The sequence below is a fragment of the Mizuhopecten yessoensis genome, unplaced genomic scaffold (genome assembly GCF_002113885.1).
Source record: "Mizuhopecten yessoensis strain PY_sf001 unplaced genomic scaffold, ASM211388v2 scaffold4783, whole genome shotgun sequence".
Classification (NCBI taxonomy): Eukaryota; Metazoa; Mollusca; class Bivalvia; order Pectinida; family Pectinidae; genus Mizuhopecten; species Mizuhopecten yessoensis.
Window position 1 is genome coordinate 453,578 of NW_018405719.1, and position 20,110 is coordinate 473,687.

A 20,110-nucleotide genomic window follows, 5' to 3' on the forward strand; every position below is an offset into this window, starting at 1 on the left:
AGCACATGGATAAGCAGCTGGCTAAAAGACAGAACCCAAAAAGTTATCATTGACAGTGAAAAATCAGACACAGTAAATGTGGACTCCGGGGTACCACAAGGATCAGTCCTAGGACCGGGACTATTTCTGTTCTACATCAATGATCTACAGGAAAAACTATCATCATCCGTACGACTATTCGCTGATGACACGATCGCCTACCTCACAATCACCAATCAAAATGATCCGAAACACTCCAAAAAGATCTGGACAAACTCGCGAAGTGGGAAGAAGACTGGTGCATGATGTTCCACCCAAATAAATGCACAGTGCTAACCATCTCTAACAGAAAAGCAGACGATAAAACATAATTACACCCTCCATGGTCATATTCTGGAAGCAGTTACATTAACAAAATATCTTGGACTTACAATATCAAGCAAGCTAAGCTGGGACCTCCACATAGATAACATCACCTCAAAAGCAAACAAAACCCTTGGATTTCTGAGGAGGAACTTGAAAATATCTTCAATAAAAATCAAAGAGCTTGCCTACAAAGCACTCGTCAGACCATTGGTTGAGTACTCGAGCTCAGTATGGGACCCCTACACCCAAATAAACATCAGCAAACTTGAATCGGTCCAAAGGAGAGCAGCCAGATTTATCATGAACAGCCACAGAAACCGTTCAAGCGTTTCATCCATGATCCAACGCCTAGGCTGGTTTTCACCCCAAACAAGAAGACGTCACTCAAGACTCCATATGATGTTCAAAATTGACAAACAACAAATAGCCATCAAAAAGGAAAACCGAATCGAAACACCAATGAGGAGGTCCAGAAAACAACACGATCGGTCCTACCAAATCCAGGCATGTAAAATAGACCCAAGAAAATATTCATTCTTCCTTCGAACAATAAAAGACTGGAACGAACTTGACTCAAAAACTGTGAACTCGACAAACTTGGAAACCTTTAAGAAAACTCTCAACGAATTGGAACTAAAAAAGCTTAAACTTCTAACCGACCCCGAACTCACTAGGCTTAAGGCTGGTGGGTCGAATCAACCAGCTTTAAACGTCTGACACTACATCAGTGTTTTTTAACTTTTTAACTTTTACAATCTAAACTTTTCAATTGTGTGTTCACCTGCGCATTGTGTATCATAAACATTGCATAATCTTCGATAAGACGAAGGAGGCAATTATATGGAAGAAGAAGAAGAAGATACTGCACCAGTTACAGAGAGCGAAAAGTATTATCAAACCTGATACCACGGAATTAGATTAAATTCAGTCGTATACTATTTTTAGTTTTTTGAGTGACACGTGACACGTGAGAATTATCATTATCACATTTTTATTTTAATCGTTTACATGCTTTTTGTTTGTATTTTAAAATTTTCCTCAAATAACCGGATATAGTCATCGTGTTTCCGCTATACGTTCTGACTGCTACTATAGCCGAATAAAATCTCCTCAAACGCTTAATTGTTAAGCAGAACCAAACATTTCCTTTCAAGCTTGTAAAGAACATAGATCACAGTAAAAACGAAAATAGTTGACACCACCGCTATGATTTATTTCCTGCATCGCCTGTTATTGTCAAGAGTTTTGTCGTAGATGTAGATCGGACCAAATGCATAGCAAGAATACACTTATTGTACCAGCTTGATATGGTTCCTGCTAATAATGACCGAAAGACCAGGAGTCTTAGATCATTTCAAATTGGACGATTTGAATTTGGATTCAAAGTTAGATCTACCAAAGATGAAAATCAAAATATTTCGTTTGCCTGGCTACTTATTGATATACTTTGATCCGAAAAATTGTTTGGTGAATACACTTGATTGATGAACATGCAAAATTATTAATTTCATCAGGAAACTACAAAAATGGAAGGAGAATTAACTTGTGGAATTTGCTTGGAATTTTTTGACAATCCCCTTATGTTACCATGCAGTCACAATTTCTGCAAGAAATGCCTTGAAGGAATCATCAATGCTAGACAAGGCTACCGCTTGAGACGTGGTCCAGGCGTCAACATTGACTGTCCTCTCTGCCAGAGACACTGGTCCTTGGACAATGGGCTAGAGGGATTACCAGGAAACCTAACACTTGACAACATTATCTCGCATTACAAGTCCAAAGGAGCAGTGCCTTACAGTGAAGCGTCATGGAACTCTGATTTAGATATTACAGAAGTAATATGCAAAATGCATGATGAACCAATGATTTTTTATTGCCTGACCTGTGATTCTGCTGTATGTAAAGAATGTGCCTGCTGCATTGAGAAAGGATCAAAGACATCTCATCGCTGTACCCAAATAAAGGAGCATGCATCAAACCTTCAGGTATCCTTGTGTTATCGGTTGCCGCGCACTTCAAAAGCAGGTAGAAAACCGTTGAAATTACGGATGACTGTCATAGACATGTACACAATCTACTAGTGGAAACAAAAAACTAGCAACATAAAAATGTCTCCCGTTGGAAGTAGCCGTCATATGTTTCCGTGTGTCTATTTTGATTTAGTGTTCAAAGAACGATAACTCGAATACACTAAAAAGAAATTCTCCACAGTGCACAGACAAAAGCTTTGTTTGGAATAAAAAAAAAATGTATGATCGTCAAATTAATTATCAAAACAAATTTTATATTCTGTTTAAATTTGGTGAAAATTGGAAGTTCATTACATTACAAGGTTTAACGTTTCATTGCAAACAGTGTTAATCGATATAAGAATGTCTCCTTCGCTATTCAATAGTGGAAAAAATTGGCAAGGTGTGGCCTCATTTAATTTGCAAACAACATTTTCGTACATTTGTAAGACTACAAAAAAGACTGGTTCATGAATGAAATATGTCACTGTTTTTTCGTTTATGAGTTCATTTTAAATTTGAGCAAGATAAAAAGTGTATTAAGCAAAACTGCATATTTATTCATGTTTTTTAATCGGTGATTAAATTTTATGTATTCCGAACGAATTTCTGATAATTTTTGTGTCAGTTTACAGACGATATCTGGCCAAACGTCTACAATATCCTTGTGTAGTGTCCATCAGGTCACGTAGTCACGATATATATAATAGGTTGATAAAATGGCTTCGCAGCAATAAATAACGTGCGGAAACATATGACAAGACGAAATATAACTAAATTCAAATACACATAAGGCTTTAGTATACTGTCTATATACTGTGCCATGTTCAGTATGGTTGTCTATATACTGTGCCATGTTCAGTATAGTTGTCTGGATACTGTGTGCCATGTTCAGTATGGTTGTCTAGATACTGTGCCCTGTTCAGTATGGTTGTCTAGATACTGTGTGCCATGTTCAGTATGGTTGTCTAGATACTATGCCATGTTCAGTATATGGTTGTCTATATACTGTGCCATGTTCACTATGGTTGTCTAGATACTGTGCCATGTTCAGTATATGGTTGTCTATATACTGTGCCATGTTCAGTATGGTTGTCTAGATACTGTGCCCTGTTCAGTATGGTTGTCTAGATACTGTGTGCCATGTTCAGTATGGTTGTCTAGATACTGTGTGCCATGTTCAGTATGGTTGTCTAGATACTGTGTGCCATGTTCAGTATGGTTGTCTAGATACTGTGTGCCATGTTCAGTATGGTTGTCTAGATACTGTGTGCCATGTTCAGTATGGTTGTCTAGATACTGTGTGCCATGTTCAGTATGGTTGTCTAGATACTGTGTGCCATGTTCAGTATGGTTGTCTAGATACTGTGTGCCATGTTCAGTATGGTTGTCTAGATACTGTGTGCCATGTTCAGTATGGTTGTCTAGATACTGTGTGCCATGTTCAGTATGGTTGTCTAGATACTGTGTGCCATGTTCAGTATGGTTGTCTAGATACTGTGTGCCATGTTCAGTATGGTTGTCTAGATACTGTGTGCCATGTTCAGTATGGTTGTCTAGATACTGTGTGCCATGTTCAGTATGGTTGTCTAGATACTGTGTGCCATGTTCAGTATGGTTGTCTAGATACTGTGCCCTGTTCAGTATAGTTGTGTAGATACTGTGTGCCATGTTCAGTATGGTTGTCTAGATACTGTGTGCCATGTTCAGTATGGTTGTCTAGATACTGTGTGCCATGTTCAGTATGGTTGTCTAGATACTGTGTGCCATGTTCAGTATGGTTGTCTAGATACTGTGTGCCATGTTCAGTATGGTTGTCTAGATACTGTGTGCCATGTTCAGTATGGTTGTCTAGATACTGTGTGCCATGTTCAGTATGGTTGTCTAGATACTGTGTGCCATGTTCAGTATGGTTGTCTAGATACTGTGTGCCATGTTCAGTATGGTTGTCTAGATACTGTGTGCCATGTTCAGTATGGTTGTCTAGATACTGTGTGCCATGTTCAGTATGGTTGTCTAGATACTGTGTGCCATGTTCAGTATGGTTGTCTAGATACTGTGTGCCATGTTCAGTATGGTTGTCTAGATACTGTGTGCCATGTTCAGTATGGTTGTCTAGATACTGTGTGCCATGTTCAGTATGGTTGTCTAGATACTGTGTGCCATGTTCAGTATGGTTGTCTAGATACTGTGTGCCATGTTCAGTATGGTTGTCTAGATACTGTGTGCCATGTTCAGTATGGTTGTCTAGATACTGTGTGCCATGTTCAGTATGGTTGTCTAGATACTGTGTGCCCTGTTCAGTATAATTGTATAGATACTGTGTGCTGTGTTCAGTATAGTTGTCTAGATACTGTGTGCCCTGTTCAGTATAGTTGTGTAGATACTGTGTGTCCTGTTCAGTATGATTGTCTAGATACTGTGTGCCCTGTTCAGTATGATGGTCTAGATACTGTGCCATGTTCAGTATAGTTGTGTAGATACTGTACCCTGTTCAGTATGATTGTCTAGATACTCTGTGCCCTGTTCAGTATGGTTGTCTAGATACTGTGCCATGTTCAGTTTAACTGTCTAGATACTGTGTGCCCTGTTCAGTATGATTGTCTAGATACTCAGTACCCTGTTCAGTATAATTGTCTAGATACTGTGCCATGTTCAGTTTAACTGTCTAGATACTGTGTGCCCTGTTCAGTATGATTGTCTAGATACTGTGTGCCCTGTTCAGTATAATTGTCTAGATACTGTTTGCCCTGTTCAGTATGATTGTCTAGATACTGTGTGCCCTGTTCAGTATGATTGTCTAGATACTGTGTGCCCTGTTCAGTATTATTGTCTAGATACCGTACCATGTTCAGTATAATTGTCTAGATACTGTGCCATCTTCAGTATGGTTGTCTAGATACTGTGCCATGTTCAGTATAATTGTCTAGATACTGTGTGCCCTGTTCAGTATGATTGTCTAGATACTGTGTGCCATGTTCAGTATAATTGTCTAGATACTGTGTGCCCTGTTCTGTATAATTGTCTAGATACCGTACCATGTTCAGTTTAATTGTCTAGATACTGTGTGCCCTGTTCAGTATGATTGTCTAGATACTGTGTGCCTTGTTAAGTATGATTGTCTAGATACTGTGTGCCCTGTTCAGTATGATTGTCTAGATACTGTGTGCCCTGTTAAGTATGATTGTCTAGATACTGTGTGCCCTGTTCAGTATGATTGTCTAGATACTGTGTGCCCTGTTCAGTATGATTGTCTAGATACTGTGTGCCCTGTTAAGTATGATTGTCTAGATACTGTGTGCCCTGTTCAGTATGATTGTCTAGATACTGTGTGCCCTGTTCAGTATAATTGTCTAGATACTGTGTGCCCTGTTCAGTATGATTGTCTAGATACTGTGTGCCCTGTTAAGTATGATTGTCTAGATACTGTGTGCCCTGTTCAGTATGATTGTCTAGATACTGTGTGCCCTGTTCAGTATGATTGTCTAGATACTGTGTGCCCTGTTCAGTATGATTGTCTAGATACTGTGTGCCCTGTTCAGTATGATTGTCTAGATACTGTGTGCCCTGTTCAGTATGATTGTCTAGATACTGTGTGCCCTGTTCAGTATGATTGTCTAGATACTGTGTGCCCTGTTCAGTATGATTGTCTAGATACTGTGTGCCCTGTTCAGTATAATTGTCTAGATACTGTGCCATCTTCAGTATGATTGTGTAGATACTGTACCATGTTCAGTATAATTGTCTAGATACTGTGTGTCCTATCAATAGAACTGAATAACACTGGCATAAAACTGACATAACACTGACAAGATCAGTAATTGTACATAAATTTACCATGTCAACTTTTCAGTGATATTTACATAAAAAACTGGTATTTTCATATTTGTGTTTAAACAATAGAATAGTTAAATCATCATCTTCCTTTAATACATTACTTGACAGAAATCTTGGATGCGTGAACAAAGACACTCGATCTGAATTCAGTGTGATATAAACATACTCACACAGAACAGATATAACAAACATACTCACACAGAACAGATATAACATACATGTAATTAAAACAAATGTGGTAGCTAGGTGTGAACTCATCACTAACCAGCTTCACAAGCTTAGTAGGTAAAAGACTTTATACAATTTCTGTTAAGGCTCGTCATGTAATTAGTAGTCATGTAAAATTTGTATTGATCAAAATTTCAGACAAACACAACAGGACAAGGAAATACATAGTTTGTGTACTAAGTTTACTTCTAATAAAGCCCAAGAGACTGTATACGGTATATAAGAACCTCAAATTATTATTACTATATACATATATGTAGATCTAAAACTACACCATACAGGCTAGGGTAATCTATTTATTACAGACTAGGTGGCCAAACTGACAGCCTAAAACCTAATCAATTAGTCGTAATTAACAGCCTAAAAAACCTAATCAATTAGTCGTAATTAACAGCCTAAAACCTAATCAATTAGTCATAATTAAGAGTCTAAAATTGTCACTTGGCCTATAATAGTTAGGGAGTTAATACTAGCTGACCCTTATGTCACAAGGCTATGCTACAAAGCCCTCATCTTGACTGAACCACAATAACCACTCTAAAGACACAGACAGCCTATTGTGTGTATAATAAGGGTCACTTCAGATGGCCGGACCACTCTAAAGACACAGACAGCCTGTTATGTGTATAAGGGTCACTTCAGATGGCCTGACGTGTTTGTCCTACATCTACAGCATATTGTCTGTGTGGGTCAATGTCAGCTTTAACATTGAGGTCACATGTATAAAGGTATATATTATATATTTTTCTTACATGTTTATTAGTGTTTGTTGCACACCCAGGGTATGTTGCATAGAATTATCTCAAGATCAAAATATTCAAATCTGAACCCCAGAATACATTGTAGCTTTATATATATATTTCAGAAACCAACTTTTGGTCCAGATCAATTTGGTTTTGTACAGCATTTCTGAATACAAATTAAACATAAATAGACTAAGGTATATATGAGTATGGGCATTTATATTATTACACTATATATATCCTCTTAAGGACTTGAACTTTGAGTTAAGTATATCACTGTTATAGGTCAACGGTCAACTTGCTTGTTTTTGCTTCCCTGCTGAAGTTATCAAAAAGAAAAAGAAACTTTGTTGATTTAATATAGCTACATGTATATAAATTAAAAAAATGTGGTATTTTTTTTACTTATTTCTCAAATTTAAAACACCGCTTATATTTAACAAGTGATAATATGTGTTTAACTTATAACAAATTTTCTAGGTGTATTGTTAACTATTAAATCTACCTCAAATTTGAAGAATAAATCATAAAATTAAAGTATTAGTTGAAAACTTATTAAAAATAATTAAGGATTGAAACAGATTCTTTTCATAGACTTAAGTGACATGATCCATAATTTCTAGGGCTGTCACAATATATCGGAAAACAGGTATATCGCAATACACAGGTATAATGTATCGTACCACAATACAGAGATGAAATATTGCTGTATTGCAATATTTTTCTAAAAGCTTATTTTTATGTATCTCATTCTGCTTGGTGTTTTAACTTTGTAGATAAGTACAAATTCTACCAGATATGCCAAATGAGCATTAAACAAAGCTTGTAATAGTGGTGGGAATTAGTTCAAATGTTGTAATCGATGTTTGGTTTGACAAAAATCTTAAATCTATGTGATCCATATTATATATGATATAAGTTTGATAACATTCTGACAACAACTTATTATAAAATCGAGCACATCTTTCCTACGACAATACATCGGGATACGTATCGCAATATATTTATTCTGTATTGCAATATATCGTGATACTCTTGGCGTATCGTGACACCCCCAATAATTGAATTCAAATAATGATAACATGGTGCTGCACATTACTGGGATTTGTCTAGAATCATGTTCAGAAAGGAGTATAACTACGTACAGAAAAGTGACTGAGACCTATCCTGGACTCCTGTAACCAGCTGTGGGATAGAGATTATCTAGATAATACAATATCTATCCCTTTTTGTTTTAGGCCACAATTTCTAGTAAGCTGACGGAAGTGAAGAAAAAGGTGATTCCTCTAAATGATCGTATACAGGTGCTGGAGGACATCATCAGGGGAATTGATGTAAGTATCATGTACATACCAGCCTCTAAGGATTTAAATGATGTAAGTATCATGTACATACCAGCCTCTAAGGATTTAAATGATGTAAGTATCATGTACATACCAGCCTCTAAGGATTTAAATGATGTAAGTATCATGTACATACCAGCCTCTAAGGATTTAAATGATGTAAGTATCATGTACATACCAGCCTCTAAGGATTTAAATGATGTAAGTATCATGTACATACCAGCCTCTAAGGATTTAAATGATGTAAGTATCATGTACATACCAGCCTCTAAGGATTTAAATGATGTAAGTATCATGTACATACCAGCCTCTAAGGATTTAAATGATGTAAGTATCATGTACATACCAGCCTCTAAGGATTTAAATGATGTAAGTATCATGTACATACCAGCCTCTAAGGATTTAAATGATGTAAGTATCATGTACATACCAGCCTCTAAGGATTTAAATGATGTAAGTATCATGTACATACCAGCCTCTAAGGATTTAAATGATGTAAGTATCATGTACATACCAGCCTCTAAGGATTTAAATGATGTAAGTATCATGTACATACCAGCCTCTAAGGATTTAAATGATGTAAGTATCATGTACATACCAGCCTCTAAGGATTTAAATGATGTAAGTATCATGTACATACCAGCCTCTAAGGATTTAAATGATGTAAGTATCATGTACATACCAGCCTCTAAGGATTTAAATGATGTAAGTATCATGTACATACCAGCCTCTAAGGATTTAAATGATGTAAGTATCATGTACATACCAGCCTCTAAGGATTTAAATGATGTAAGTATCATGTACATACCAGCCTCTAAGGATTTAAATGATGTAAGTATCATGTACATACCAGCCTCTAAGGATTTAAATGATGTAAGTATCATGTACATACCAGCCTCTAAGGATTTAAATGATGTAAGTATCATGTACATACCAGCCTCTAAGGATTTAAATGATGTAAGTATCATGTACATACCAGCCTCTAAGGATTTAAATGATGTAAGTATCATGTACATACCAGCCTCTAAGGATTTAAATGATGTAAGTATCATGTACATACCAGCCTCTAAGGATTTAAATGATGTAAGTATCATGTACATACCAGCCTCTAAGGATTTAAATGATGTAAGTATCATGTACATACCAGCCTCTAAGGATTTAAATGATGTAAGTATCATGTACATACCAGCCTCTAAGGATTTAAATGATGTAAGTATCATGTACATACCAGCCTCTAAGGATTTAAATGATGTAAGTATCATGTACATACCAGCCTCTAAGGATTTAAATGATGTAAGTATCATGTACATACCAGCCTCTAAGGATTTAAATGATGTAAGTATCATGTACATACCAGCCTCTAAGGATTTAAATGATGTAAGTATCATGTACATACCAGCCTCTAAGGATTTAAATGATGTAAGTATCATGTACATACCAGCCTCTAAGGATTTAAATGATGTAAGTATCATGTACATACCAGCCTCTAAGGATTTAAATGATGTAAGTATCATGTACATACCAGCCTCTAAGGATTTAAATGATGTAAGTATCATGTACATACCAGCCTCTAAGGATTTAAATGATGTAAGTATCATGTACATACCAGCCTCTAAGGATTTAAATGATGTAAGTATCATGTACATACCAGCCTCTAAGGATTTAAATGATGTAAGTATCATGTACATACCAGCCTCTAAGGATTTAAATGATGTAAGTATCATGTACATACCAGCCTCTAAGGATTTAAATGATGTAAGTATCATGTACATACCAGCCTCTAAGGATTTAAATGATGTAAGTATCATGTACATACCAGCCTCTAAGGATTTAAATGATGTAAGTATCATGTACATACCAGCCTCTAAGGATTTAAATGATGTAAGTATCATGTACATACCAGCCTCTAAGGATTTAAATGATGTAAGTATCATGTACATACCAGCCTCTAAGGATTTAAATGATGTAAGTATCATGTACATACCAGCCTCTAAGGATTTAAATGATGTAAGTATCATGTACATACCAGCCTCTAAGGATTTAAATGATGTAAGTATCATGTACATACCAGCCTCTAAGGATTTAAATGATGTAAGTATCATGTACATACCAGCCTCTAAGGATTTAAATGATGTAAGTATCATGTACATACCAGCCTCTAAGGATTTAAATGATGTAAGTATCATGTACATACCAGCCTCTAAGGATTTAAATGATGTAAGTATCATGTACATACCAGCCTCTAAGGATTTAAATGATGTAAGTATCATGTACATACCAGCAGCCTCTAAGGATTTAAATGATGTAAGTATCATGTACATACCAGCCTCTAAGGATTTAAATGATGTAAGTATCATGTACATACCAGCCTCCAAGGATTTAAATGGGGAGGGTTTTCAAATTGTATGCACATTGTGCTGGGACACTCTACCTAATATATCTAGTTTACGGAGAAAACATGAGAACATTGATTTGAATTTCTATCTACTTTATCATGCCACTTTCTATCTACTTTATCATGCCACTTTCTGTCTACTTTATCATGCCACTTTCTATCTACTTTATTTTGCCACTTTCTATCCACTTTATCTTGCCACTTTCTATCTACTTTATCATACCACTTTCTATCTACTTTATCTTGCCCCTTTCTATCTACTTTATCATGCCACTTTATATCCTCTTTATCATGCCACTTTCTATCTACTTAATCATGGCACTTTCAATCTACTTTATCATGCCGCTTTCAATCTACTTTATCATGCCACTTTCTATCCACTTTATCTTGCCACTTTCTATCTACTTTATCATGCCACTTTCTGTCTACTTAATCATGCCACTTTCTATCTACTTAATCATGCCACTTTCAATCTACTTTATCATGCCACTTTCAATCTACTTTATCATGCCACTTTCTATCTACTTTATTATGCCACTTTCTATCTACTTTATCTTGCCACTTTCTATCTACTTTATCATGCCACTTTCTATCTACTTTATCTTGCCACTTTCTATCTGCTTTATCATGCCACTTTCTATCTTCTTTATCATGCCACTTTCTATCTACTTTAGCTTGCCACTTTCTATCTACTTTATCCTGCTACTTTCTATCTACTTTATCATGCAACTTTCTATCTACTTTATCATGCAACTTTCTATCTACTTTATCATGCCCCTTTCTATCTGCTTTATCATGCCACTTTCTATCCACTTTATCTTGCCACTTTCTATCTCATTTATCATGCCACTTTCTATCTTCTTTATCATGCCCCTTTCTATCTACTTTACCTTGCCACTTTCTATCTACTTTATCCTGCTACTTTCTATCTACTTTATCATGCAACTTTCTATCTACTTTATCTTGCAACTTTCTATCTACTTTATCTTGCCACTTACTATCCTCTTTATCATGCCACTTTCTATCTAGTTTATCTTGCCACTTTCTATCTACTCTATCATGCCACTTTCTATCCTCTTTATCATGCCACTTTCTATCTCCTTTATCATACCCCTTTCTATCTACTTTATCTTGCCCCTTTCAATCTTCTTTATCATGCCACTTTCAATCTTCTTTATCATGCCACTTTCTATCCACTTTATCTTGCCACTTTCAATCTACTTTATCATGCCGCTTTCAATCTACTTTATCATGCCACTTTCTGTCTACTTTATCATGCCACTTTCTATCTTCTTTATCATGCCCCTTTCTATCCACTTTATCTTGCCACTTTCAATCTACTTTATCATGCCTCTTTCAATCTACTTTATCATGCCCCTTTCTATCTGCTTTATCATGCCACTTTCAATCTTCTTTATCATGCCACTTTCTATCCTCTTTATCATGCCACTTTCTATCTCCTTTATCATGCCACTTTCTATCTTCTTTATCATGCCACTTTCAATCTGCTGTATCATGCCACTTTCTATCTACTTCATCTTGCCACTTTCTATCTACTTTGTCATGCCACTTTCTATCTACTTTATCCTGCTACTTTCTATCTACTTTATCATGCAACTTTCTATCTACTTTATCTTGCCCCTTTCAATCTTCTTTATCATGCCACTTTCAATCTCCTTTATCATGCCACTTTCTATCTTCTTTATCATGCCCCTTTCTATCTACTTTATCATGCCCCTTTCTATCCACTTTATCTTGCCACTTTCTATCTACTTTATCATGCCACTTTCTATCTCCTTTATCATACCACTTTCTATCTACTTTATCTTGCCACTTTCAATCTACTTTATCATGCCACTTTCAATCTACTTTATCATGCCACTTTCTATCTACTTTATCATGCCACTTTCTATCTACTTTATCATGCCACTTTCTATCTACTTTATCTTGCCACTTTCTATCCTCTTTGTCATGGCACTTTCTATCTACTTTATCATGCCTCTGCCAAGAACCTCATTTTCCACCTGATAAAATTCAGAAATGTCGGGAGTTGACAAAATTAATAGTGTGCGGATATCTACTGCATTAATTAGTGGTAAACGAAGTTGTATGCAGTACTAGCACACCTATATAAGTAATTAGTGGAATCAAGACACATTGATTTGATCCCTTACTAACCAGATTAATTTATGATATCCTTTAAGTAAAAATGAGACTTGGAACACACATACAGTAAACAATGTATTTGAAAAATGTGCTAATATCTGCAAGATTGATATTTTAGTCAGTAATTTTGTAGAAAAAGTTTAAGAACTATGTAGTTTTATTTAAGTGTACAAATAAGGCATAATATGATTTTCTATACCACAGTGTCATCTCAATTCCTGTATTTGTTCCAAACTTTTTTTTTTCAATTGTGACGTCAGCAGTTTCATCTGATTATCAAACAGACGTTAAGCTATGTATACCAGGATTTTTTTTACCTCAGTACTTTTTCTCTTTCCTTGAATAAGATGACAAATTCATCAAATGTCAAAAATTAGGATAAATTAGATGTATTAAAAAAAATGAATCAAAAGAGTCAATCCATCAGTTTCATTTGAATATGTATAAAAAATGTACTGCTACAAAAACATTATGGTTTACAGGGCTAGTGATGTGCTAAGATGTATTTGTTAAGGTAATAAAATAGAAAATTGACCTGTACATATGTAGTAACTACACTTAAATAGATACCAATATACCAGTAATAGTGAGCTTTTACCAATATACCAGTAATGGTGAGCTTTTACCAATATACCAGTAATAGTGAGCTTTTACCAATATACCAGTAATAGTGAGCTTTTACCAATATACCAGTAACAGTGAGCTTTTACCAATATACCAGTAATAGTGAGCTTTTACCAATATACCAGTAATAGTGAGCTTTTACCAATATACCTGTAATGGTGAGCTTTTACCAATATATCAGTAATGGTGAGCTTTTACCAATATACCAGTAATAGTGAGCTTTTACCATTATACCAGTAATAGTGAGCTTTTACCAATATACCAGTAATAGTGAGCTTTTTACTACCCTATGTTTCATGTTCATCTTCAGGCGAACCAGCAGAAGGTGGAGAAACAACTAGTGTTAGAGATTTCCTCCCTTGTTTCCCTTCTTAACAGTCGTCAGGAGGAGCTGACACGCCTTCTTGGTAATGACATCCTAGACATCCGTCGACCTGTGGAGGACCATTTAAGGCGGTACAAGAACCTCCAGACAACCATACAGGAACATTTCAAAAAGCTCAGTATGGTCAAGGGTACAAAGGACGTTAGTCTGAGGATTAAGGTTAGTCCTATTGTACGTTAATGTTATCTGGCTCTGACAATTGCAGGAAGTAGGCATTGTATTAAAATGTTAATGCCCAATGTTATGATATTATTTTGTAATTTGTATGTGATGTTTTAGTATGAATTATTGTGTTTTGAAAACAGGTTACTCTGACATTCGACAAATAATTGTACTACACAGTGCCTTATATAGTAAGGAACAATTATATAGTATGGTACAATTATAGTAAGTAATATATATAGTATGGTACAATTATAGTAAGGAACAATTATATAGTATGGTACAATTATATGGTACAATTATAGTAAGAATATAAATAGTATGGTACAATTATAGTAAGGAACAATTATATAGTATGGTACAATTATAGTAAGGAACAATTACATAGTATGGTACAATTATAGTAAGGAACAATTATATAGTATGGTACAATTATAGTAAGGAACAATTATATAGTATGGTACAAAAATATGGTACAATTATAGTAAGAATATATAGTATGGTACAATTATAGTAAGGAACAATTATATAGTATGGTACAATTATAGTAAGAAACAATTATATGGTATGGTACAATTATAGTAAGGAACAATTATATAGTATGGTACAATTATAGTATGGTACAATTATATAGTATGGTACAAAAATATGGTACAATTATAGTAGGGAACAATTATAGTAATTATATGTACAGTACAGTTATAGAAGGGATCAAGTATAGTAAGGTACAAGTATAGTACGGTATAATTATAGTTAGATACAATTATAGTATGGTACAATTATTACTGCCTTACTATCTCTATACTGCTGATGTCAGAAGTAATGGACTATTAACTGGTCTATATATATATACAGCTGATGTCAGAAGTGTTGGACTATTAACTGGTCTATATATATATACAGCTGATGTCAGAAGTGTTGGACTATTAACTGGTCTATATCTCTATACAGCTGATGTCAGAAGTGTTGGACTATTAACTGGTCTATATCTCTATACAGCTGATGTCAGAAGTGTTGGACTATTAACTGGTCTATATCTCTATACAGCTGATGTCAGAAGTGTTGGACTATTAACTGGTCTATATCTCTATACAGCTGATGTCAGAAGTGTTGGACTATTAACTGGTCTATATCTCTATACAGCTGATGTCAGAAGTGTTGGACTATTAACTGGTCTATATCTCTATACAGCTGATGTCAGAAGTGTTGGACTATTAACTGGTCTATATCTCTATACAGCTGATGTCAGAAGTGTTGGACTATTAACTGGTCTATATCTCTATACAGCTGATGTCAGAAGTGTTGGACTATTAACTGGTCTATATCTCTATACAGCTGATGTCAGAAGTGTTGGACTATTAACTGGTCTATATCTCTATACAGCTGATGTCAGAAGTGTTGGACTATTAACTGGTCTATATCTCTATACAGCTGATGTCAGAAGTGTTGGACTATTAACTGGTCTATATCTCTATACAGCTGATGTCAGAAGTGTTGGACTATTAACTGGTCTATATCTCTATACAGCTGATGTCAGAAGTGTTGGACTATTAACTGGTCTATATCTCTATACAGCTGATGTCAGAAGTGTTGGACTATTAACTGGTCTATATCTCTATACAGCTGATGTCAGAAGTGTTGGACTATTAACTGGTCTATATCTCTATACAGCTGATGTCAGAAGTGTTGGACTATTAACTGGTCTATATCTCTATACAGCTGATGTCAGAAGTGTTGGACTATTAACTGGTCTATATCTCTATACAGCTGATGTCAGAAGTGTTGGACTATTAACTGGTCTATATCTCTATACAGCTGATGTCAGAAGTGTTGGACTATTAACTGGTCTATATCTCTATACAGCTGATGTCAGAAGTGTTGGACTATTAACTGGTCTATATCTCTATACAGCTGATGTCAGAAGTGTTGGACTATTAACTGGTCTATATCTCTATACAGCTGATGTCAGAAGTGTTGGACTATTAACTGGTCTATATCTCTATACAGCTGATGTCAGAAGTGTTGGACTATTAACTGGTCTATATCTCTATACAGCTGATGTCAGAAGTGTTGGACTATTAACTGGTCTATATCTCTATACAGCTGATGTCAGAAGTGTTGGACTATTAACTGGTCTATATCTCTATACAGCTGATGTCAGAAGTGTTGGACTATTAACTGGTCTATATCTCTATACAGCTGATGTCAGAAGTGTTGGACTATTAACTGGTCTATATCTCTATACAGCTGATGTCAGAAGTGTTGGACTATTAACTGGTCTATATCTCTATACAGCTGATGTCAGAAGTGTTGGACTATTAACTGGTCTATATCTCTATACGGCTGATGTCAGAAGTGTTGGACTATTAACTGGTCTATATCTCTATACAGTTGATGTCAGAAGTGTTGGACTATTAACTGGTCTATATCTCTATACAGCTGATGCAGGACTCTGAAAAGCAGCTGAACAGTCTGCTGTGTTTTGACCTGGCCTGGTTTTCGTCCAATGATATGCCGGCAGTAGACATGCCCTCCTGGTTACTACAGAAACACAATATTGAGCAGAAGATTTCAGAATTTAAATGGCAAAAAAAAGGTTTGTGCTTGTGAAAAATTAACAATATGATGTTGGAAAATAGAAATACTGCGGTAAAACAAACATCTTGGTTTGCCTGAGTGGCTTTTAAGATAGAGTCGTCTATCTGTATCCTCTCGGACAAGTGTTTTCTAGACTAAAAGATTTACATATATTTGTGAAATTAGTAACACAGAACTTTATATCAAATTTCTTACCTAGTTTTAGAAGTCAAAATTCATGTATCGAAAGATAAAAAATGGTCTCATACATAAAATATTGTTTTAAGGCACATAAAACAATATCTAGTATAAGTATTTTATAGTAGTACTCCCGGTGTCCTTATACTTCAGGTAGAGTGGTTTGTTTTTCAAGATGAGATATATTTAGTGTTTCTTTAATTCAGAATTTAGTTATGACAGATCTTAGTAAAACGAAAGAGGTTTAAACATTTAAATAATTGTAAATTCATCATTGCTTTACCAGGTGGGGATGGTACCAGGCCACTGATGCCCCTTGTGCCCTTACAGATGCCAGTGCTTAGCCAATCAGAACCTATGTCAATGGGATTCGGCAGTCGGTGTAGCAGTGCAGAAAGAGACTCTCCAGAATTGATCAAAACACCAATAGTTTCTGGATTTGATTCTGGATTTAAAGTTGCCAGAGGACCACAAGATGCTGGGAAGAAATTTTCACCAGAAATTGCCAAATTACCTGTTGCCCCAGGATTGGACTCATTCCTTCAGCAAACAAGTGAAGCCTCCTCCTCACCGTTCGCTTTGCCTCAGTGTAGTACTAACTCAAGGACAGACACTTCCGGTACCAGTATGTCTTTCAGTGTACCGAAATCTAGACGTTCTGACGGCAGTGTGGATGTCTCTTTCCCAGCAGGGGGAGGTACAAAACTTTTCAGTCTGTCGCTTTCAGGGAAAGGAGGTCCTCCCAATGTAGTTAGAGCTCCAACAAGTGTTACCATGACAACACAGAAGCCTGTCTCTACTACACAAACAGCAATACCTGCAAAGCCAATGGGTGCAAGTTCTACTTTTAAGTTTGAGAGTGTAACAGATCCAAGTGGTGCTGCATCAGCCGCCACATCTGGGGCAAGACAAGGACATACTGGTAGGAAGTACCCAACATTAACAACCTCTGATTTTATACCAAGAAAAACAGTGTCAGGTAAATCAAGCTTTGTAATGGCACAGGAACAGCCGATGGAGATTGTGTCCGAGTCCAGCTCCATGGCTAGTAGTATTTCTGTGTCAGTCAACAGTGATGGCCCTGGCAATGTGTCTACTGTTACCTCTGGACTGGACAAACTTTCGTTGTCAGACGCGCAGACTGCTTTACCATCAGTCCCAGTTATTTCTCCCTCAATCAACCAGAACACACCCCTTGAAGTTAAGTTTCCAGTCTTTCCAGGAAATCCTAATCCTTCAAATTCCAGTTCAGGAAATGTTTCAAGTGGAGCTATTTCCTTTAGAGTTTCTCTTGGTCAGAGCTTGCCACCATACTCTCCTCCAACTGTCAGCATGACAGAACAGTCAGCAAGCCTGACTCGTTCTTCTAATGACAATTTTAATACACAGTCAAATATTCCAATGAAGGGAGATAACTCATCTAGACAAATAGCATGCGGAGCATCTGGTTCAAAGACAGAATCACCTAGTGTCACCACTTTGACATTTGGTGTGAAACCTAAAACCAGTAGTGGCTTCATTTTTCCTAGCAACCAAAACCTGTTGAAGCCAGTAGTTAGTGCTGCTACCATGACAACCACTTCAGTCACATCTGCAGTTCCTGTTTCTCAGTCTGCCACTTACAATGCAGCACCAGGTGTGTCTGTTTCCCTGAATTCATCTAATCACACTACCCGAAGAGCTAGTGCCCCTGTTGTGACAATAGCCAGAGGAAAGAGCGAAGAGGAAACAAGGTCCGCAACTGATGGAGGAACTTCAAACTTTGGAGATGGTCTGCCAAAACTTTCATCGAGGGATTTTTCACCTTCAAGGACTGGATCTCCACCTAGACCTGTTACCTACCGACGCATTGTTAAACCAAAGACCAAGTTACCTCGAAAATGACAATTATTTTTAAAACCTACAATTTGTCCTATGGATATTTAGTTTTTACAATATAGTTTTAATTTATTTATCACAGTAAATCTGTCCCAATTGTCAAGTGCTTAGTGAACTTAGTCTGACCACCATATTTAAATTTATCCTTAAATTATTTGCATCAAAAAAGAGCGTTTAGATCTTAGTTTATGAAATGGTAAACTTAAAACTTTTCTCGTGAGCTTACCTATTAATTTTAGATACAAATTAATAATTTAGATTTTTTTCAATTGTGAAAAAAACTCAAATTTGACATCAATGTTTTAATTGTTTTTGTTATATTCAAATGTTCATTTTGCACAGTAGTGTGATATATTTGAACAGAGAAAATATAGTTCAATCAATTCTGTCTAAATTGTTATTAATGATTTTGGATTTCATGTGTGACATGTTACTTAACAATCTTGATTAATTTAGCTTTAATTTAGATTACCAGGCTCAAGTAAAATATATCTACTTCCTTAAAGATCAAGCACAGCTAAGATTTGTATTACAGATTTAAATGTTAGGAAAACAAGATGTGAGAGTAAGATCTGGTTTGGATATATTGTGTAACAGAGAAAGGATTCTACAGAGTGTGTACATAGACAACTGATAAAAACAACAGTTCTGTAGATAGACAACTGATAAAAGCAACAGTTCTGTAGATAGACAAATGATAAAAACAACAGTTCTGTAGATAGACAACTGATAAAAACACAACAGTTCTGTACATAGACAACTGATAAAAACAACAGTTCTATAGATAGAGCGCTGATAAAAACAACAGTTCTGTAGATAGACAACTGATAAAAACAACAGTTCTGTAGATAGAACGCTAACTATCCAACATTACTCTGACACTGTGAAGATTGTATAATTTTGTTTCACCAATAGATTAGATAGCATACAAGTGAACCTATATTATTAAATTTAATTCAATTTATCAATTAACTAAGGTATGTTATACGCGGACAGAGAGTAAACTTGAAGAAGTGTTCCCCATTGACATCTGTAAGTTAGTAAAATGGTTAAATAGCGATACAGGCTTGTGATATGGAACTATATCTTTGTGTCAAACATTTTGATGTTGATTTTGTGTGCACTATCATAAAAAAATTAACAATGTACGTTATAAAAATTGGTCAGCTTGCACTAAGTCTATTCCGTCTTTTCGTATTGCAGAGTTATCTGCTCTTGTG

General features: G+C 35.8%; 1 protein-coding gene across 1 annotated transcript; it reads left to right on the forward strand.

The window, feature by feature from the left end:
- The first annotated feature begins 1,510 nt into the window (after positions 1-1,510).
- LOC110449681 (transcription intermediary factor 1-alpha-like) lies at positions 1,511-20,110 on the forward strand. Its single transcript, XM_021496698.1, has 5 exons — positions 1,511-2,330; positions 8,401-8,496; positions 14,001-14,234; positions 16,677-16,833; positions 17,299-20,110. The coding sequence occupies exons 1-5, from the start codon at positions 1,872-1,874 to the stop codon at positions 18,894-18,896; spliced, it is 2,544 nt and encodes an 847-aa protein (XP_021352373.1). The 5' UTR covers positions 1,511-1,871; the 3' UTR covers positions 18,897-20,110.

Excerpts from the sequence above, each read along its gene's own strand:
- LOC110449681 (XM_021496698.1), top strand. The coding sequence starts at position 1,872 with ATGGAAGGAGAATTAACTTGTGGAATTTGCTTGGAATTTTTTGACAAT. Across the intron at positions 8,497-14,000 it reads ACATCATCAGGGGAATTGAT|GCGAACCAGCAGAAGGTGGA; the intron begins GTAAGTATCATG and ends GTTCATCTTCAG. Across the intron at positions 14,235-16,676 it reads ACGTTAGTCTGAGGATTAAG|CTGATGCAGGACTCTGAAAA; the intron begins GTTAGTCCTATT and ends ATCTCTATACAG.